Raw genomic sequence first — 21,715 nt, forward strand, 5'->3', positions numbered from 1 at the left:
GCTGTGTCTCTCCGCCCCTTTCCTCTACTTTGGTTTAAAGTGTCACCAGATGCCTCTGGCACTCTCCCTTTGCATTTAGCCCTCACAGGGGCAGGAGGAACGAAGGCTGGACCCAGAACTCGTAGTCCTAGGGTGATAGTGAAGGGGTCCCGGGGAGCAGTGACTCCCCTCCCACCCCATTTTCCACTGGTGCCTGAAGAAAACCAGCTGGGAAAATGAAGAACTGCTGGTAAGACCATGATGTTGGGAAGAGTGGTGGGGAGATAAGGCTGTGGTCTATCAGAACCAAAGTTCTGTGTTTTTTGCAGTGAAGAGGTGAGGAGAGAAGTGACAAACGGTGAGAGCAGGGAAAGAAAGAGATGAGAGAGCAGGACAAGAGAGTATGCGTGAGAGACAGAAAAAGCAGTGATGGAGACAGCCATAGGAAGAGAAAGGCAGAAAATCTAAGATAAAACAGATAAGGAAATAAGTACAAAAACAATGAGGTAGGTAATGAGAAAGGGAAGTTGATAATCTATTAGATAACGGAAATGGGTAAAAATTCATTAAACATCTCAGGCTTCAAAGTCAAAATAAAGACGATATTGGGATTTGAACACCTAAATTAATAAGGTTTATCAGGCTTAAAAATATGAAGGCAGCTCCTATCTGAGGAACTCCTTTTTGAATCATGTTTGCTTCTGTCCTCTTCAGGAAAATTCCAGCTTTCTTCTTCATCTGCAGTTTCCTGGGACCCTGGGCATCTGCGGCAGTCAAGCGTCGCCCAAGTAAGAGCTATAATTTCTGGATTCTGAAATAATTCCTTGTTTCCAGAAATGACCAGATAGGGCTGTGGCTAAGTGAAGACTAAATGGGGTTCACTTTTCATTCCTTCCTTGAGCCGTGGGCATACCCCAGTGAATGGTTTTCTGAGGCCAATGTTGGCTATGGGAAGGAAGTCCTGGTTGTGATGACTGTTAGCAGAAAGACTGATCTGTTTGTTCCAGTGCTTAGCACAGTGGCTGGTTCCTATGGTGACTGGCTTCCTATAATGATTGATTCCTATAGTGATCCAAATGTTGGATGGATAGATGGATAGATGGACGGACTCCAAAAATCTGGAGTTAGGGGAGGTGAAGAGTATATATCACAATGACTAGGCCAAATCATGTAACTGGAAAATGCTTTTTCTGAAACTTAGGAAGTCTTTAACATTAGGTGAGTCTCAGAAAAGCACTGAGTTTGGACAGTTACAAGAAGCCTTCTTTGGTGGTGAAGAATGGTTTCTTCCCTACAAGCTGCCATGTATAAGGAGCTCCCAACTCTAGCTACAGATTTCTCATACTGAGGGTTTATTTCTTTTTATGATTATTTTCTTCTCATTACTCTTCTAAATTCTATGGTTCTAGCAGTAATCTAAATGGAACCTTTATTCTCTTAAAATGAATTAATAAACTTAAATGAATTCTTTCCATTTTAACTAGTGTTAGTGAATCCAAAGAGTTCCCCAGCCACCTCCTGTATTTGCAAATAGACCCAAGAACTCTACTCTCCAGAAGCTCCATTGAATTGGTTCAAAGTTGGCTCTGGATTTGTGGTGTTTGAGGAATATTTTCTCGCCCAAACCATGAGAAGTTTTCCAGACAGGCTTCTAACCCTGTGCCATTCAGGACATTGTACAATTCTGGTTCCAAAAGGAACAGATTCTTAATCTCTCAAATGAGTATTTTCCCAGCACACAGTATAAAAGCAATTTTGTGCCTTGTATCTATTGCAGGATGATTTGAAGATGAAAGAAAGAAACATAATTTTAGAGGAACAGAATTAAATCCAAATATACTACTGATAAGCAGTCTGGTATAATCCCATATTTTAAATAGTTACTCAGTTGTTATTGGTATATCTTGCCATCCCTGTACTGGCATGAAGTAGGATGACATACTATCTCTTTTGCAGGATTTCCTGTCAATTCAAATTCTAATGGTGGAAATGAACTCTGTCCAAAAGTCAGGATTGGTCAAGATGATTTACCTGGCAAGTAGCAAGTATCATATTGAAAATGCATGCTTTTTATAACCTGATGTATTTTTCACAACTTTCCCAAATAAAAGAATATAACCAATCTCATTTTCGGACTTTTCACTTGTATTCCCTTTCAATAGGGTTTGACCTGATTTCTCAGTTCCAGATAGATAAAGCAGCATCTCAAAGAGCTATCCAGAGAGTAGAGGGATCAACTACATTACAAGTGGCTTACAAGTTGGGAAGTAATGTAGACTTCAGGATTCCAACCAGGTAATATACTTCAAAAGCATTTTTTTATAATGGATAATTATCCAGGATTAGGAAATTGTCTCATGCTCAGTGTTTCTTGGCTTGTGATTTTATTTAAAGCTGAAGGAATTTATTCACTTACCTACTGCTCTTTATGTTTTCAACATGTAATTTACTTTCCATTGCAGTTTTTTTTTTTAAAAAAAAAAAAAAACATTACTGAGACTATTATACATTGATTCAGGATATGTTCTTACTGCTTGCTTTCTGTTTTCCTATAATTTGTCTGGTTTTGACTGAAAGGACCCTCTGTGAAAAATACCAGAGGTTAAGCATAAATTTAACTAGGAGCCACAGAGTGGTTAAAAGACTCACAATGGTGCTGTTCAAGTACTCTGGTGCTGAAACAGAAATAGACATCCAGTGCTTGGCTCCTGGCAGACACAGAATAAAAGCAAAGCTAAAATTGTGATAACAGAAAAAAATGAGTAATAATAATTACCCCAAACACTTTACTGTTCTCCTTCTTGGAAGCTAAGCCTTTAATTCCTTAGATTATTTACAACTGAGGTACGTTATGTGTAAATATTAAGTCGTGCTATCATCATGAATGAGCTTCAGTGGTTTAGTATTTCTATCACCTTCATGCCTTATTTGTGTCTTCTGATTATTTCATTTTACAATACCAAAAAACAAACAGTTCAGCCTCCTTTGATAAACAAGAAAATTAGGACTGGGATAGAAATTAAGGTAAAAAAGTAAAGAATAATTAATGTTCTCATAATCTCAATAAAAGAATATTATAGAAACCTAAACTTCCATAAAAGAATTTTAATCAAATTAGAATCTGCTATAATATAGTGCCATAGTGTAGACAGAAATAAATATTTTGAATGTACTATATATTAATACATTGTTTTTATGAGTTTACTAATATAAATCTCATTATTATAACCCTGTGATATAGGGAAATTATTAACCTTATTTTTGGGCAATAAAGCAGACATATAAAATGCTTAATTTACTTGCATAAGATCACAGGGTTGGGATGTGAATTGAATTCCAGGTAGAATGGTCTCAGAAGTTGTGCTTCTAACGACTACTTGATACTATTTCTGGGAAAACCATTCACATTTTGCAAGAATAAGGGCATGAAAATGGCTATAATGACTTTATTTCTTATTGTTTCTTATGTACAGAAGTTCTAGTTGTGCTTTTAAATAAGCTTTACAATTTTTGTTTTTTTACTTTAATAAAATTATTAAAATTAGAACCCCAGTGGTGATATAATTTTCTGATTGAGGGACCATCAGGACTGTCAATTTTAAGTTTACAGATTGACCAACTTAAGGCCTAACAATCTCATCTTTGGTTTTTCTCTAAGTGTCTAGGGCTATCACTAAGTACTATGCAAAGGCAATAAAACTAATGTCTCATAGTCACTATATTTGACTACCTGGTCCCATGAAGATCAGAACTCAAGTTTTCTTGTCTAAATTTATCAAAAGATGAGGGAAGAAGAATAAAAGAATTAGGAAAAATGAGAAAGAAATAAAAAGAGGGGGAAGGAGAGGGCATTTGACCTAGCAGTTAAGGTGCTGATTAAGACACCTATGTCCCACATGGGAGTTCCTGGATTTGATTCCCAGCCCTGGCTACTAGATTATTGCTAATGCATACCTGGGAAATGGCAGGTAATGGCTCAAGTGCCTGAGTCCCTGCCACACATGTGGAAGACTTGTTTTGAATTGCTGGCTCTTGACTTCAGCCCAGCCCAGTCATAGCTGCTATAGGCGTTTGGGGAACGAATCAACAGATGGCAGATGCTTTGCCTTTCCCCATCTCTGTTTCTCAGCGTCTCTCTGTCTCTGTCTCTTTCTAATTATTTCAAGAGGTAGATAGGAGGAGAAGGAGGAGAGTTAGAAGGCTGAGATACATAAAATACCAAATGGATTGTAAAGTCTATTCTTGGGAAAGTTACTTAAGCCATCTTTGCTTCACTTCTCAGTTTAAGATTAGAGGTGATAGAAACAATGGAGTCACTGTTAATAAATGAAGAGTATTCAAATGTAGTCTTGCATACAGTGGTGTTCAGTGATGACTACCTATGTTAGAGAGCACCAGATAGGAGCATGTACACGAACGAGTCTTTTTCCTTAGTGGATCCTTTACTTTCAGGGGTTGTCCAAGCAGAGAGTTAGGGATTGGAATTGTTCTCAGGCCATACATGGAGTAGACAACTGTCATTCTAAAAGACCTCCTAAGGCTCTAAGACAGTAGGAGAAAAAAAAAAAAAAAACTAATAACAGGAGTCCCTCACGAGAAAGAAGACCCATGGTATAGGAAACCAATGTGATAGTCAAAATTTATTACTTACCTTTTCAATCTTTTTCTGATACCTTATTTTTTCATGTTGCTGCATTTTAGTACAAATTGAATCTATGAACAGATTCAATACAGTTCATAGATAGAATTCTAAGAATATAATGATATTCCCTTCCTGTCTCTGACATTTCATTCCTCTCCCTTTCTTTCAATTTTAATTTTTTTTAAAATTGAGTTTTTTGTTAGTTTGTTTTTACAGTTTTTTTTTTTTGTTTAGGCACAATGGTTTCACCTTCTTAGCCACTTAAAACATGTTAAGTTTGTTTGTCAAAAAAAGCCCCTAACTTTGTTTGTGTTAAGTTCATTAGGAAACCTTTCAAAGTCCAAGGACTTCTAAAGCTTTTATTCAAACCCTGTAGCTCTCCATTTTAGGTACTCTGTGCAGATTTTAATATAATGAAATAAATCATTCATAGATCCAACTTTTAAATCGTGTATGCTGTCAAGTTTACTTACAGTGTGCATAGCATATTTGCAAGAACAGAATTTCAAGTGTTCAAAACAGACCATGAGGCTGCCTGTACTATAAATTGGAGTTGTGAAAGTGTTACATGACTCTAGGGATACACAAATACATGTGTTTTATTAATGCAGACGACAAAATGAATTTTCTGCTTTTACATATTGACATGCTGTGCTAACCTAATTTGAAAGGTGAATATGATTATGATCATGTGTGTATAAACATATGTACACACATACTTGCAGAAATACTTGGAAAATTTTATGGGAAATGTCATTAAAGGTAAATTTATTTTGAAATTACATAAAATTTTAAAACCATGCAGAGTTTTTTCATAATATGCATTTTAATGCACTTTTTGAAGACCACTTTTGTACATGGATTTTCAAAATTTTTTTGCACTTAATCCAATTCTATAAATTTTTTAAGTATTCATATATTCAAAAGGTTCATGGAAAGTAAGTGTGTGTGTGTGTGTGTGTGTGTGTGTATAATCTTTATCTTTAGGAAGAGATGGACAGATATTCTTGGCTTAACAATATGACTATAGACGAGATTCTTTTAGTAACCCCACATGCGTCACTGTCTTTAACTTTTATATTTTTAGTTTTTGGCATTACATACTGTAAATCAGAGGTAAATGGAGATATGTTCTATTTTTTTAAAGATTTTATTTATTTATTGGACAGGTAGAGTTACAGACAGTGAGACAGAGAAAGGTCTTCCTTCCATTGGTTCACTCCCCAAATGGCCGCTATGGCTGGTGCTGCGCTGATCAGGAGCCAGGTGCTGCTTCCTGGTCTCCCATGTGGGTGCAGGGGCCCACGCACTTGGGCCATCTTCTACTGCTATCTGAGGCCATAGCAGAGAGCTGGATTGGAAGAGGAGCAGCTGAGACTAGAACCAGCACCCATATGGGGTGCCGGCACCGCAGGCGGAGGATTAACCCAGTGCACCACGGCGCCGGCCCTGATATGATCTATTCTGCCTTCAACACATTGCCTCAATTCATTGAGTCAGTTGGACGAAGCATAGAGTGGGATGTATCTACATAGGTGTCACCTAAGCATGGTACTGGGACTTCTGTAATAAAGACAGAAAATAGATTTTTTTAAAGATTTGAGAGGCAGAGTTACAGATAGAGAGGCAGAGAAGTCCCCAAATGGCTGCAGTTGCTGGGGCTAAGCCGATCTGAATCCAGGAGCTTCTTTCAGGTCTCCTACATGAGTGAAGAGGCCCAAACACTTGGGCCATCTTCTCCTTTCCAAGGCCATTAGCAAGGGACTGGATTGGAAGTGGAGTAGCTGGGACTCAAACAGGAACCCATACTGGATGCTGGTGCTGCAGGTGGAGGTTTAACTTATTATGCCACAGTGTTGGCCCTGTTCTTTATTTTTATTTTTTTAATGGACTGAACAAATTCTATGATTTTATTCAGTATATCTGTAGATACACAGGTAAGAAACAGACATTTTTTAAGTCTAGAAAAATAATTCTTAAACTTCATATTTTACCTTCATCTTCCTTTCACAAAAATTTCATGCCTCAAAAACACTGATCATGAATAAAGGCAAATCCACATCATTATTTAAAAGAATGAACAAAAGAACCTATTTATAATTTAAATGGATACTTGCTGAATATTATCTTTGAGTAAAGCTTCAAAAACTTATCTCCTAGTTCCAAATTTTTTGAAGTCAGTTAAATGAGATGTATAAACTTTCTTAAGGCTTTACAATTATGCAATAGGCAGTATATTGTCAATAGGAAATCTTAGTTGTTTTTCCCTAGAGTTATGGAATGGCAATGATTTAGAAAAAGTCAAAGGAAATATGACAAAGCAATAGAAAAACAGAATATATATTAATAAGTACTTGGAGCTATGTGGCAGACAGTTATATTCTTGAAAACAGGACAGTAGGTGGTTCTTCAACTCTAAACAATATTTTTAAAAGTACATGTTTAAACTTCTGGCACATTTGACAGATATTAGTGAACTGAAAAATTTGCAGTAAGAATAATGCATATCATCAGTTATATGATCCAGTACCAAAAATACAAACCAAAATGTTCTATAATAGTGACAAAGTAGGACTTGGATGATCAGAGTACTGATAAAAGGTTTTACATTTTTGTTACCTTTACAAAATCAACAAAACAGTGAAATTTGTTGAAATGATTGACCCCAATTTATTGAAAGTCTATGAAAACAGTTGCAGAAAAATAAAACTTTATCAGTTTATAAAGTTTCAATAACAAAGTAAAGATAGAATATCTTAGTAAATTGAGTAGTTGCATTCATTGCTACATATCCTTGGAACTCAACAGTTTTCTGGTGTGGGAAGTCTTGAACCCAACAATATATGTAACTGGCAAAAACATGTATGCCAATACAACATATTTGTATATTTTTTTAAAGAATTATTTATTTGAAAGGCAGAGGTACAGAGGGAGAAGGAGAGACAGAGATAGAAAGGGAAAGAGAAATCTTCCATCTGTTGGTTCACTACCCAAATAGCCACGACATCTGGGGCTGGGCCAGGCCAAAGCCAGGAGCCCAGACCTCCTTTCAAGTTACCCATGTCAGCGTAGAGGCCCAAGTATTTGAGGCCATATTCTGCTGCTTTTCCAGGTGTGTAACAGGGAGCGTAATTGGAAGTGGAGCTGCCAGATTTCAAATTGGTGTCCATATGGGATGCCAAAATTGCAGGTGGAGGCTTACCCTGCTATGCCACAACACCTACCCCATATTATTTTTAGTTTGTAACAAATTAAATCAACACAGTTTTAATTTAGATATTCTTCTTGCCTTTCTCTTAACTCATGAGAAAGGGGCTGCGGGACGAGTTTAACCTGGAGGAAGATTATTTGGGACTCCAACTGTCCTGGTCTATAACTGTTTTTAGGAAGATAAAATTTTACTATTTAGCAAGCACAATTCTTTTTTTAACTTTTATTTAATGAATATAAATTTCCAAAGTATAGCTTATGGATTACAATGGCTTCCCCCCCATAACTTCCCTCCCACCTGCAGCCCTTCCCTTTCCTGCTCCCTCTCCCCTTCAATTCACATCAAGATTCATTTTCATTTCTCTTTATATACAGAAGATCAGTTTAATATATATTAAGTAAAGATTTTAACAGTTTGCACCCACATAGAAACACAAAGTGAAAAATACTGTTTGAGTACTAGTTATAGCATTAAATCAATGTACAGCACATTAAGGACAGAGATCCTACATGAGGAGTAAGTGCACAGTGACTCCTGTTGTTGACTTAACCAATTGACACTCTTGTTTATGACATCAGTAATCACCCTAGGCTCTTGTCATGAGTTGCCAAGGCTATGGAAGCCTTTTGAGTTCACTGACTCTGATCATATTTAGACAAGTCGTAATCAGAGTGGAAGTTCTCTCCTCCCTTCAGAGAAAGGTACCTCCTTCTTTGATGACCTGCAAACACAATTCTTGGCATTTAGTTTTCCTAGCCTCCTTGGTCAGGAATTTTTCTATACTTAGGAGGAAAAAGGGATAAGTAGAAAATCTTCAAGTCTTTGAAAGGTGGTGCTTACATTTAAAAGGCCTCAAATTAAAAAAAAAAAAAAAACTCAGTATTCAGCTTTTAGCAACTTACTGTCAACAGAAGATCCAGGTAGCTGGTACAGCTCCAGGTTAGGATTTACAGACAGGCGATGCCTTAGGAACACTACTTGGCCTAACACTACCATTTAAGGGAGGTAGAAATGATGCAGCCTTAGTTGGCAGACTGAAGAATAACTGAGTTGGAGTAGTGAAGTAAGAATTGATCACTTTTCCCTAGTTACAATCCAGTGACAAGCAAACGGATGCCATTTTAGCATCATGCCTTAACTCCCCAGAAAAGGCAAACATCTTCGGTCTGAATAAGTTTCTAAATAGTCAGCATAGCTAGTGATTCTCAAAGTATGTATGTGGGCCTGAGATATAGTCATAGAAGGAAATACCCCAGCAATCATGGGAGTAAGAAATATTCTATTAAAATTAAAAAGTAAAAATAGTTTCATAAACGAGTAGAGTTTATTTGGATTCCAGATGATCTCCTGTCTTCCTTGTGAATGAGATGCTGCCAAGGCCTTTGCAGGAATGTGTCTTTTGGCTGAGAGGGAATTGCTGAACAGTAGCTCTTTGGGGAGCATAAATAGTAACACTGATGGGATTATGCGGCCTTGGGAGTCTTCCTTACCTATGAGGGAGGAGTTTTAAAAATATGTATTTGAACACAGGGCATTAATGTACGTGAATGAACTATGAAGGTCTGTATGAAGTCATGAAAGAACAAACAGTACACAGTTTTTCACACTGTAGCCTCTCTGTAGGTCTGGAATCTAAAATAGCATGATGGGGAAAAGGGTAAGTAAATGTGCATGAGTACAGAAAACAAGATTTCCATTCATTCTTTCTACCCAGGCATTTATATCCCAGCGGACTGCCTGAAGAATACTCCTTTCTAACTACTTTCCGGATGACTGGAAGCACACTTGAAAAGAACTGGAGCATTTGGCAGATTCAGGATTCCTCAGGGAAGGAGCAAGTTGGTGTGAAGATTAATGGCCAAACCAAATCGGTTGCATTTTCATACAAGGGACTGGATGGAAGCCTCCAAACTGCAGCTTTTTCAAATTTGCCCTCCTTGTTCGATTCTCAGTGGCATAAGATCATGATTGGCGTGGAAAGGAGTAGTGCTACTCTTTTTGTTGACTGTGTCAAAATTGAATCCTTACCCATTAAACCAAGAGGCCAAATTGATGTCGATGGCTTTGCTGTGCTGGGAAAACTTGCAGATAATCCTCAAGTTTCTGTTCCAGTAAGTATAAAACCACACATGATGGCATAGAACAAAACCAGATTCCTAAAAATCAAACATCTTTGATTACTAACAAGTTACTCATTTAAAAAATTTACTCACTATTCAAAATGATTTCAGTTCTATTTTGGACATGACGTGTACCAAATGGAATGTGAAATTAGAGGAAGGTAAGCAGATAGCCCCCAGTCTTGGAACTTAATGGGTATTTCTCATTTCCCCTTGTTATGCTTCTTAGATTCTAAATCCAGCACCCATTTGAGGCAACTTAAAAAGAAACCTATTCTGATGTGGCACATATCCTGTATGTGTAGGTAATCATAATAGTCCAAGGTTAAGAAGAGTGGTGGATTCTGTTAGTGAAGAACTCCATGCTTCTTGGAAGCATTGAACTTTGATGTGCAAGGATTTTCATTTGCAAAAGAGGAGGAGAAAGTGTATTCTAACCAAAGGAAAGATCATTAAGGGAAAAAGGATGGAATAAGTAGGCCACATTCAAAATTCCTGAGATGGGCTGATTTGGATGATTAATGTTTATGCAAATCTGACTGTGGAAGGGAGTGAGGGATACTAAGAGCATAGTGGTACTAGATGAGATTAGGAAGCCATATGATACCTGATCAATAAGAATGAAAATTGTATACGTAACATAGCGCTTATTTCTTTAAAAGTACATGACTCAGAGTAAAGGATTTTAAAGCTCTGTTCATGATTTTACTACAGGGATCCGTGGAAACAAAGGTAAGGAGTTATATTTAACACAATGATTTCCAACTTGTACCATACAGTTCATTCATTTTGATTTGATGCACTCTAAATAATCCTTTAAAAAGATTTATATATATATCAATATATAAATAACAGCAATTAAAAATATACAGTAGGGGACAAATGTTATTTTGGGAAAACCAAAGAACTTAAAGTTCAATAAGCAAGCCAGATGCCAACTATCTTCTCTCTCTCCTCTTGTTCTTTTTTTCTTTGTCATACTAGTATGGAGTTGTTAAATTCTAGTCACAGAATCCCTATCATGGAGTGTAGCCAAGGCAATACAATGACTTTGAATTCTTTCTGTGCTCTTCTCCAAATAAAAAGGTTATTGGGGATCTCAGTAATGGAATTGTTCAAATAACTTGTTTTCAAGGGAAGAATTGTGATTGGTGTGAAGGGTAGTGTGAAATTTCTATATTCTGTGATGGACAGGAAGCAATTTGTAACTGCTACGTTATTTTTCTGGCTTGTAGACTCTTGAGAAAGCATTTCTCCATCTAATAACTTATCACACCTCAAGTGGCTGGGTTAGAAAGCTGATGGGACTACTGTTGTGCCATCTTGAAATTTTGTACAGTAAGATCTTGGCAGTGACACTGGAGAAGTTTTCAGACAACACTGAAGTTCTGTAAACTTATGTCATTTCTGGTTCATGGGTGAATGGAAAGACACTAGGTTACCTCTTCAAATTGATCAATATCAGTAAAATATTTTAAAAATTATTGATTCATGGAACTTAAGACATTTAAAGTCTTTATGTTCTGGGTTCTGGGTGCTACTAAGTTGTCTGATTGCCAGAGTGGTGAACTAAAGTCTCAATATTGGTTCACTATATTATCATCTTACCAGTATTGTTATGGCTGATTATCGGTTTTCTGTAAGTCTAGTCTTACATCGTAATGGAAATAAGTTTGTACCAATGATCTTCTATTTTATTCTGCCATGTGCAGGAATACAACTAGAACCTGGAAGCTGGTTATCTTTTCTAAGTTGATAAACCATAGCCAATGTTAAGAGTATTTAAAATAGGCATGTACAGATTTGTTACACAGACTGAATTTTGACTCTTGAACCAAGAAACAGAGATACTTGAGCATAAAACTCTATTAAAGTTCCATATAACGTGATGGTGGTGGTAGTGACTATGATAACTAAATTAGATCAAGATCATAGACCAGGCCGGTGCCATGGTTCACTAGGCTAATCCTCTGCCTGCGGCACCAGCACCCCAGGTTCTAGTCCTGGTTGGGGCGATGGATTCTGTCCTGGTTGCTCCTCTTCCAGTCCAGCTCTCCATTGTGGCCTGGCAAGGCAGTGGAGGATGGTCCAAGTGATTGGGCCCTGCACCCGCATGGGAGACCAGGAGGAGGCACCTGGCTCCTGGTTTCGGATCGGTGCAGCCCACCGGCTGTAGCAGCCATTTGGGGGGTGAACCAATGGAAGGAAGACCTTTCTCTCTGTCTCTGTCTCTCACTGTCTAACTCTGCCTGTCCAAAAAAAAAAAAAAAAAATCATAGACCAAAGACTATCTACATTCAAAGACTAGAAGTGAAAGTGACCACGTCAGACTCAAATTCTCTCCAAAATACATTTATCAATCTTCACCTTATTTCAAACAAAGAAGTAGAAAACTGTAAGAAGGGCCTATTTAGTTTTTTTTTAAAATCACCTTGATACCTTTAATATATCAATTTAAAGTTTTCAAAATTATTTCATTCCCATTAGCTTGTTTGATCCTTGCAAAACTTTTATTATATAGCAATTACAGATAGCATTGTCTCCATTTCTCAGCTCAAGAAGTGACCACGGCGAGTCTATTGGCCTGTAAGAAACAATGTTAGGCGTACGATTTCTACTCTATTTTCTGCTATGCTAACTAGCTTTCCTTTAAGGAAAAGAAAAATGAATGTCATTATGTATCTTTCCTTATAAGCATCTCAATATTCTTACTTTGTAAGGCATTTGGATTTGCTTAGATTTTTCAGGATCTGTTTTACAGTACAAATTAGTGTTATGAAAAATTGTCCAGTGTAAACTTAGTCTGTAATCCTACTTGTTTTTCATTTAGCATGCTCTCATTGTGTGACTGTATACTAGGTATACAAAGGCAGATAAATCTATGACTTGGTCTTCTGTCTACTGAAAATGAGGACTTCAGTAAACAGTCACAATATAGCATGATAAGGACCATAACTGAAAAATGCTGAGTGTCAGAGAGGTACCTAGAAAGGCTCCTTTCTCAGGGCAAGGCAGCATGGGAGTGGAGGTCAAGGATGTTTCATGTAGAAGGTGCTGTCTGAGAGGAATGCTGGGTAGGTGCAAGTTATCCAGAAGACAAGGCCTGGTGTTCCAGGCAGAGGTGTCTGCTTTGCAAATTCCCATGGGTGTGAGGGATCTTCAGAAAGTTCAGGGAAGATGCACATTATGAGAAAGCTGCATGGATTTGAAAATACTTTTGCACCAAAATTAACTTACCTTTTATTTTTACTTTCCATGAACTTTTTGAAGTCCCTGCAATCCAATTCTTTTCATGCTTTGTCTTTCCATGGTGCTCTATACTTTTCTCTTTTTAAATGACAATTTCTTTTTTGAAAACTCTTTAGTAGAGAGCGAGCGAGTGCCAGCCAAAGAGAGGCTGGTGCTGTGGTATAGTAGGCTAAGCCTCTGCCTGTGGCCCCCCGGCATCCCACATGGGCGCTGGTTCCTGTCCTGGCTGCTCCCCTTCTTATCCAGCTCTCTGCTATGATGCTATGGCCTGGGAAAGCAGCAGAAGATGGCCCAAGTGCTTGGGCTCCTTAACCTGTGTAGGAGACCTGGAAGAAGCTCCTGGCTTCTGATTGGCCCAGCTCCTGCCGTTGCAGCCATTTGGGAAGTGAACCAGTGGATGGAAGACCTTTCTTGTTGTCTCTCCCTCTCTCTGTAACCCTACCTCTCAAATCTTTTCTTTTTTAAAGATTTACTTATTTGAAAATTTGTTATGCAGAGAGAGAGAGAGAGAGAGAGAGAGAGAGAGAGAGAGAGGTCTTCCATGTGCTGATTCACTTCCCAGTTGGCCACAATGGCCAGAACTATGCTGGTCCAGAGCCAAGAGTGAGGAGCTTCCTCCAGGTCTCCCATGCAGGTGCAGGGGCCCAAGTGCTTGCTCCATCTTCTGCTTTCCCAGACCATAGCAGAGAGCTGGATCAGAAGAGGAGCAGCCAGGACTCGAACCAACGCCCATATGGGATGCCTGCACTGCAGGCAGCAGCTTTACTTGCTATACCACAGTGCCGTACCCTCAAATAAATCTTTAAAAAAAAAAAAGTGCAAAGACAGAACGCCCATTAGCTGATTCACTTCCTCAAATGCTCACTATGTTTGGTCAGGGCTGAAGCCAGGAGCCAGAAACTTGATTCAGGTCTGCCATGTGGATGACAGGGACCCACGTGTTTGAGTCATTACCTGCTATTTCCTAGGGTCTGCGTTGGTAGGAAGGTGGAATTGGAAGCTGGAGCCAGGAATTGAATCCAAGCAATGTTAATATGGAACATGGGCGACTTAACTGGCATTTTTACTGTAGGCTAATTGCTTGAACTGTTTCTCACTTTTCCAGACTAAAGGTAGTCAAATACACAAACAAGTCCATGAGTCCAAGTGTCCACACCTTGTGCCTAGGATCTAGTTTTGACTTTCATAGCCTATAATCTTGGTCACCTCACAAATTTGGCTGAAATCTGAAACTGTTGACAATTACTTAAAAGCAGTGATGATTTCCTGGCCCTAGAGGTCTTAGTGGAGAGTAGTGATATGCACATTCAGGTAGGTCACAGTTCTCTTAATTTGGAAACTGCAGTTTTGCACCTGTTACTGTGTAAGAAATGTCAATTAAAATGAAATTGCGGTGTGGGCATTTGGTGTGGAGGTTACATTGTCACTTGGGATGCCAGCATCCCATATCAAAGTCCCTGAGTTCAAATCCTGGCTCCATGTCTGACTCTGGCTTCTTGCTTTAAAAAAATAAAAGCAAAAAAGCAAACAAAACAAACAACAAAAAACCACACTGGAAGGCAGGAGGTTCTGATTTATTTTTTTTAAGATTTATTTATTTGAAAGTCAGAGTTACACAGAGAGAAGGAGAGGCAGACAGAGAGAGAGGTCTTCCATCTGATTGTTCACTCCCCAACTGGTTGCAATGGCCGAGCTGCGCCAATCCAAAGCCAGGAGCCAGGAGCTTCTTCCAGGTCTCCCACGTGAGTGCAGGGGCCCAAGGACTTGGGCCATGTTCTACTGCTTTCCCAGGCCATAGCAGAGAGCTGCATTAGAAGTGGAGCAATGGGACTCGAACCAGTACCCATATGGGATGCTGGCACTGCAGGCAGCGGCTTTACCCACTACACCACAGCTCTGGCCCGCAGGTTCTGATTTAAATGCTTTGATCCCTGTCACACATATGGGAAACCTGGACTCAGTTCCTGACTTCTGGTTTCTGCCTGGTCCAGCCCTGGCTCTTGGGAGCATTTGGGGAGTGAATCAATGGGTGGACCATCTCTCTGTGTCTCTATCTCTCCCTCTCTATCTTTTAGATAAAACAAATACAAGTGAGAAAACATGAAAAATAGTACAAAGGTTAAGGAATAGTCTATTTGTCAATTTTTCTTTATGCAATTGTATTTATCCTAATCTTTCACATACTACATTAATTGAATATTTTTAAAAATAATTATTTTATTTTTTTGAAAGAGTTACAGAGAGAAGGAGAGGGGGAGGGGGGAAATGGGGAGAAGGTACAGAGGAGGAGGAGGGGAGGGGAGGAGGGGTGAGATCTTCCATCCACTTGTTCACTCCCCAGTTGGCTGCAATGGCTGGAGATGCACCGATCTGGAGCCAGGAACCAGGAGCTTCTTCCGGGTCTCCCACATGGGTGCAGGGGCCCAAGGACTTAGGTCGTCATCTACTGCTTTCCCAGGCCATAGCAGAGAGCTGGATTGGAAGTGGAGCAGCCAGGTCTTGAACCGATGTCCATATGGGATGCTGGCGCTTTAGGCCAGGGCATTAACCCACTGAGCCACAGTGCTGGCCCCAAAATTGAATACATTTAAAAGGATAACTCTTGGTGTTCTTCAGTAAATCATCAAAAGCAAAAGTACCTTCTGAAGGTGTAAAAAGGTAGCCCTAGGAACTGCATGATTTAAAAAAAAAGCAATTAAAAACAACATTTGATGGATCACTAATGCTAAAACACTTACTTATAGCATAGTTGTTTGACTTTCCCCTGTTTATCCAATTTTTTTGTCCCTCTCTTTTCTAAATTGAAAAAGGAAGCTAATTTCAAGAGGTTTTCATAAGGCTTGTGATATAGCTGCTTGTCGGACTGCAACTCAAAAAGCTCCTCATCATTCATGGTTATTTAGTGGGCTCAGAGCATTTTATATTTTTTCCCAATGTACTGCTGTAATACATTGTAAGTTTTATTTTTAAAGCAATAAATCCCAAATTTCCCATTCTTCTTTGTTCCTCTATTTTAGGATGGTGCCATTTATCCCACTGCAAAGCTTGGCTTGCTGGCAGCATACCATAAAAACATGTTATTTTATGACAGATTCTTTATTGTTTGTTGTCAGCATGATTGCCTAGGAGAGTTATTTGGTACAGCTCTATTAGAAAACAAAGTTAACCTTTCTCCCTTTTCAGGGATGTGCACTAGCAGTTTGAGCTTGGTTGAGGGGGTGGATAAAAGTTTATATTGCTTTGCAAATAAATAGTTCAACTCGTTTTCTCTTAACCTATGATATGTCAAGACCAACATGGAACACGACTAATCAGAGTTAATGCTTTCAGAGGTATATTTCAAACGGGCTCAGCTTATTTTCATTCGATTCAGAGAAAATGTGGAAACTGGCAAAATTGTTCATGGAAAAGTTAACTGTCCTTTACTCTAGAGAACGGAATCAAACTAGCCTCAAAGTGTTAAAACAATGAAAGTTCCATTAGTGATAATATAGGAAAAATAAGTTATGAGGTTGTGATACTATTATTCCAGATACTTGAGAAACATTATAGGAATGTTTTTAGTGATTTAAGAAATGTATTTCTACCATGCATGATAACTAATCTATTGTCTGCTAGGTTTAAAAGATAAAGAAGAAAAAAAAAAGTATAACTTTTACTAATGGTTTCCCCCCAAGGTATTAAACTAATACTAAGAAATTGTATAACCATAGAAAATACTTTATTTGAGAGGCATAGTTACAGGAAGAGAGAGAGTAAGTGAGCTAGAACTCACTCCCTTAATGCCTGCAACTGCTGGAGCTGGGGTGATCTGAAGCCAGGAGGCAGGAGCCTCCTCAGGGTTTTCCACATGGGTGCAGGTACCCAAGCACTTGGGACATCTTCCGCCGGTTTCCTAGGAGTGTTTGCAGGGAGCTGAATTGGAAGTGGAGCAGCCAGGACTTGAACTGGTGCCCATATGGGATGCTGGAGTTGCAGGTGATGGCTTTAACTGCTATGCCACACAAATATTTTTTTTAGAATTTATCTATTTGAAAGGCAGGGTGGGGTGACAAAGAGATAGATGATATATACTTAGGAATCTTCCGTTAACTTGTTCACTCCCTAAATGTCAGCAATGACTGGAGCCGCACCAGGATAAAGCTAGGAACCTGGGTTTCCTAGGTTGATGGCAGGCACCCAACACTTGAACTGTCACTGCTGCTTCTCTGGGCCAGAATTAACACAACTCTAGAGTCAGGAACCTGGACTTGAAAGCAGCTACTTCGATACATCCCAATGGGAGGTTTAACTGTTCGACCAAACGCCTACCCATAGAGGGATTATTTAAAATGGTGGAAAAATTAGAAGTTAATGCTTCAGTATAGCTTACATCCTGGATAGGAAAGTTAGACACAATGAATAATTAGATAAACGTATTCCTGGTGGTCATAAATGCTATAGGGGTGGGGGAATGAAGCTAGAAATTGGAGTGCCTGGAGACAGGGCCTCATTGAGAAGAAGAAAACATCTTAGTAAAAGCCTGAAGGAGTTGAGGGAATTTGTGGGTATCTGAGGGAGGAGGATTCCAGTGAGAGGGAACATTGATGAAAAGGGATTAATGTGGGTGTTGTCTGCTGTTTGAAGACTTCTGGGAAATCAGTGTGGCTGGAATGAGACTGAGAGAAGTAGACAATGAGGATAGAGATGGTGTGGGGAAATTGTACTAATGCTTTGGCTTTCTTTTAAAGTTCATTTATCACTATTAGGCATCTAAGTAAAGATGCCGAGTAGAGAGCTATATGCTCTGGAGTCCAAGAGATGGTCCCAGCTGAGACTAGAATTCTGGAGGTTATCAATGCATTTCTGGTATGTAAGGACATGAAATCACCAAGAGATGAGTGTAATAGAAAAGTGCTAGTACTGAGTTCTGAAATAACCAACACATACGGGTTGCTGAGGTGAGAAAGTCTATCCAAAGAGAGGAAGTGAGTCAGGGACTGGGATGCAGGAGAGGGCCAGAAAGTCAAGGGCACGCAGCATTTCAAAGAACATGGTCTCAGGAACAGATTCAAATGCTGTGGAAAGATCAAATAAGATGAGGACAAAGAGCTGCCCATTGGATTTAAAAACCAATGAAGGTGACCTTGAGAAAAGACCCATGGGCATTTGGAGATTCAAAACTCAGTGGTAAAAGGTTTGAGAGAAAAAGGGGAGGAGAAGAATTGGAAACAATGAATACAGACCACTCTTAAGTTTTGCATAAAGGGGAACATAAAATAGCCGGGGAGCTGAAGGGTAATGTGAGGGAGAGGATTTTTTTTTAAGGTCTTATTTATTTGAGGGGTAGAGTTAGAGGTCTTCCATCCACTGGCTCACTCTCTGAATGGCCACAATGGCCAGACCTGGGCTGATGCAGAGCCAGGAGCTTCTTCTGGGTCTCCTATGCAGGCGCAGGGGCCCAATCTATTGGGCCATCTTCTACTGCTATCCCAGGCCATAGCAGAGAGCTGGATCAGAAAAAGAGCAGCTGAGACATGAACCAGTGCTCAAATGGGATGCAGGCATCACAAGTGGTGGCTTAGCCTACTCTGCCACAGTGTGGACCCCAAGGATTTTGTTTTAGTTGGCAGATAAGGCAGGAGGACTCACTGTGGCTCAGAGGAAAACACTTCTTGGTGCTTTATCACAGTGGCCTCCTCTGCCTTAGAGGTCAGCCATATGTGCCCAAATGAATCTCCTTGAAATGCCCTTCAGAGTCTAAACTTTCCCCATCTCTTCCCATTGCAGAAAAATATTTGATGACAATCCAGTAATATCCCCTAAACAACATTCAACTTCCTTGGCTTAGGAATCCAAGGAGGAAAAAAAAAAAATGTGATGCCTGCTTTTGTTCCTGTGAGTCTGGTCTCTTCTCTGCATACCTCTTCCCATTCTTGCTTTTTAATTTAAAGACTTATTAATTATTTAAAAGTCAGAACTGCAGTGAGAGAAGGGGAGACAGATCTTCCATCTACTGGTTTACTACCCAGATGGCCACAATAGCTAGCACTGGGCCAGGCTGGAGTCAGGAGCTTCATCTGGATCTCCCACCTGGGTGGCAGGGACCTAAGTACTTGAGCCATCTTCTCCTGCTGTTCCCCGGTCATGAGAAGGGAGCTGGATTGGAAGTGGAGCATCCAGGACACAAAGATTGTGCCCAGATGGGATTCGGGTTTTGCAGGTGACAGTTTTTATTTGCTACATCACATCTCACTCATTCTTGTGTCTTACTGTCATCATCCGCAGTCCAAAACCCTAATCTTTATGCTCCCCTTCTCTGCCTATGGAAATATATTGTTCTTCAGGGCCCCACTCACCTGTTAAGTGTGATACAATTCCTTCATTGATGACTTTGCACAAAAATGTTTGTCATATCAACTGTGATAATATAGTCAAAAGTATATTTTTATCTTACCATCTTGCTGTACATGCTAGACATTTTTGTGTCTTCCATAGGATCTACAACATGACTGTGTTATCTGAAGGCATGTTGAATAAGATGTGATTACATCTCAGATCTGCTAACCCTAGGTCCTTTGCACCATTCTGCCTCAGGCTTTGGTATGACCCAGAGGAGTACTTCCTACTCATGTTTATCTATTTCTAGCATTCTGTACCTGAATACCTTGTCCACACATAATTTGCTGATATTGAGGCAGCTCTGAGCCTACCTGTTCAGTAACCAGGAAGCATCATTTGGAGGAGGTCTTGCCTGATGGTAGAAACCAATATTTTGTCAAAAACTGTAAGGAAGAGATCTGAGCAAGTAGTTCTTTATATCTTTGTTGCTACTGAATAAGATAATAACCTAATGACACATCTGTCCTGTTTAAAAAAGATAACCTTTGGAGAGCTGGGTTTTAGGTGTTTTATATTCATACAATTAATCATAATTCAGTTAGCAAAAATCAAGGCATGTGCCATTGCCCTTGATATTGAGCCAAGTTCCATAGCTTGTTACCAAGTTTCTCTTGGTTGTCTGGTTAGTTTTTTAGTTCTAATGGAGGGCTTAAATACTTCACTACTTGCATTCTTCTCAATTCTTAAAAATTGTTGATCTTTCTTGAAAACTTAGCAAAATAAATGAAAATCAATACCCCTATTAAAAGTGTATGGAGGAGGCTGGTGTTATGGTGTATTGTGTAAAAATACTGCCTGCGACATGGGCATCCCATATGGGTGTGGGTTTGTTTCCCAACTGCTCCACTTCCAGTCCAGCTTTCTGCTGATGTGCCTGGGAAAGCAGTAGAGCATGGCCCAAATACTTGGGCCCCAGCACTCCCATGGGAGACCCAGATGATGCCCCTGGCTTTGACCTGACCCAGCCCTGGCTGTTGTAGTCATTTGGGAAGTGAACCAGCCAGTGGACATTCTGTCTCTGTCTCTCCCTTTCTCTAACTCTGCCTTTCAAATCTCTCTCTTTTTTTAAACAGATTTAAACTCAATTACTTGCTTAAATATGTAATTCAAGAGTGTAATTATACTGTAGTATTCAATAGAAAAAAATTAGATAATGACAAATCTGGGCAGATGGGAGGCATCTTACATCACTTAGTTTTCCTTGAGAAAATAGAGAAGTATTTAAGTCAAGAAGACTGGAGTTTTGCTAGTGCATTTTGTATTTTGCTTAGTATATTAAACTGATTTTTCTATTTGTATTTTCAGTTCTTACAAATGAGAAACTTCTGTAGGGAAGGGATATCTTTGGTTTAATTAGGATGTTTCTTTAGTCCTGCTTTATACTGGGAGTTCAGAAGTTTTAACTGGGGTAGGTGTTTTTGCTCAGTGGGTTAGTGGGTTGGTCACTGCTTGGGACAACTGCCTTCCATATCAGAATGCCTGGGACAGAGTCGCACCTCAGCATGTAATCCAGCTTCTACTAGTGTGCACCCTGGGAGGCAGCACATGGTGGACCAACTAGGTGGCCCCCTGCCACCCACATGGGAGACCAGGATGGAGCTCCTGGTTCCTAGTTTTAGCCTGGCTCAGCTTTGGATATTTTGGATATTTGGGAGTGAACCTGCAGATGGAAGCTCATTTGCTTGCTCGCTAGCACTCTCTCTCTCTCTGCCTTTTAAATAGATAATTAAGTTTAAAAATATTGACTGAAGGACTAAATTAAAATTGTTGCCTCATCTTTTGTCAATGAATATTCAAAGAGAAGCATGATTCTAGGTCTAAAAATGAGAAACATGTGGAAATCAGAATTTTAGATGTATAATGAAAGTGACTTTTACCAAGGCACTCTGCCAATATTCCTTCAAAATAATTAGCAGGCAAATTGGATTTCATATTGCATGCCAAAAATGGTTGCTGTATAGATGATTATTAGTGTGTAGGTGGTGTTTATGTGGATGCACAGATGTGTTCAGAAACCCTTGATCTATGTGGCCCTGTGAACAACCCAGCCTGTATTCACAGCTGAATTACATTTCATTGCTCCATTATCCTGTGCCACAACTGCAGCTCTCCTTTTTAAACAGGTGTACCAAT

The 21,715-nt window shown here is 39.4% G+C and overlaps 1 protein-coding gene across 4 annotated transcripts in view; it reads left to right on the forward strand.

Annotated features, from left to right (window-relative positions):
• The first annotated feature begins 215 nt into the window (after nt 1-215).
• Nucleotides 216-21,715, forward strand: part of COL9A1 (collagen type IX alpha 1 chain) — a 100,915-nt gene continuing 79,415 nt past the window's right edge. For 2 of the 4 annotated variants that reach the window (XM_017345228.3, XM_070073908.1), the window contains exons 1-2: nt 8,411-8,533; nt 9,547-9,943. In XM_017345228.3, coding sequence (XP_017200717.2) covers nt 9,602-9,943 — 342 coding nt within the window. In that variant the 5' untranslated portion in view covers nt 8,411-8,533; nt 9,547-9,601. Of the gene's footprint in view, nt 230-693; nt 768-1,935; nt 2,014-2,141; nt 2,275-8,410; nt 8,534-8,559; nt 8,984-9,546; nt 9,944-21,715 lie in introns of those variants that run through there. The other 2 variants (XM_008263089.4, XM_051855529.2) reach the window with 2 other exon arrangements.

This window comes from Oryctolagus cuniculus, chromosome 5 (assembly GCF_964237555.1).
Source record: "Oryctolagus cuniculus chromosome 5, mOryCun1.1, whole genome shotgun sequence".
Taxonomy (NCBI): Eukaryota; Metazoa; Chordata; class Mammalia; order Lagomorpha; family Leporidae; genus Oryctolagus; species Oryctolagus cuniculus.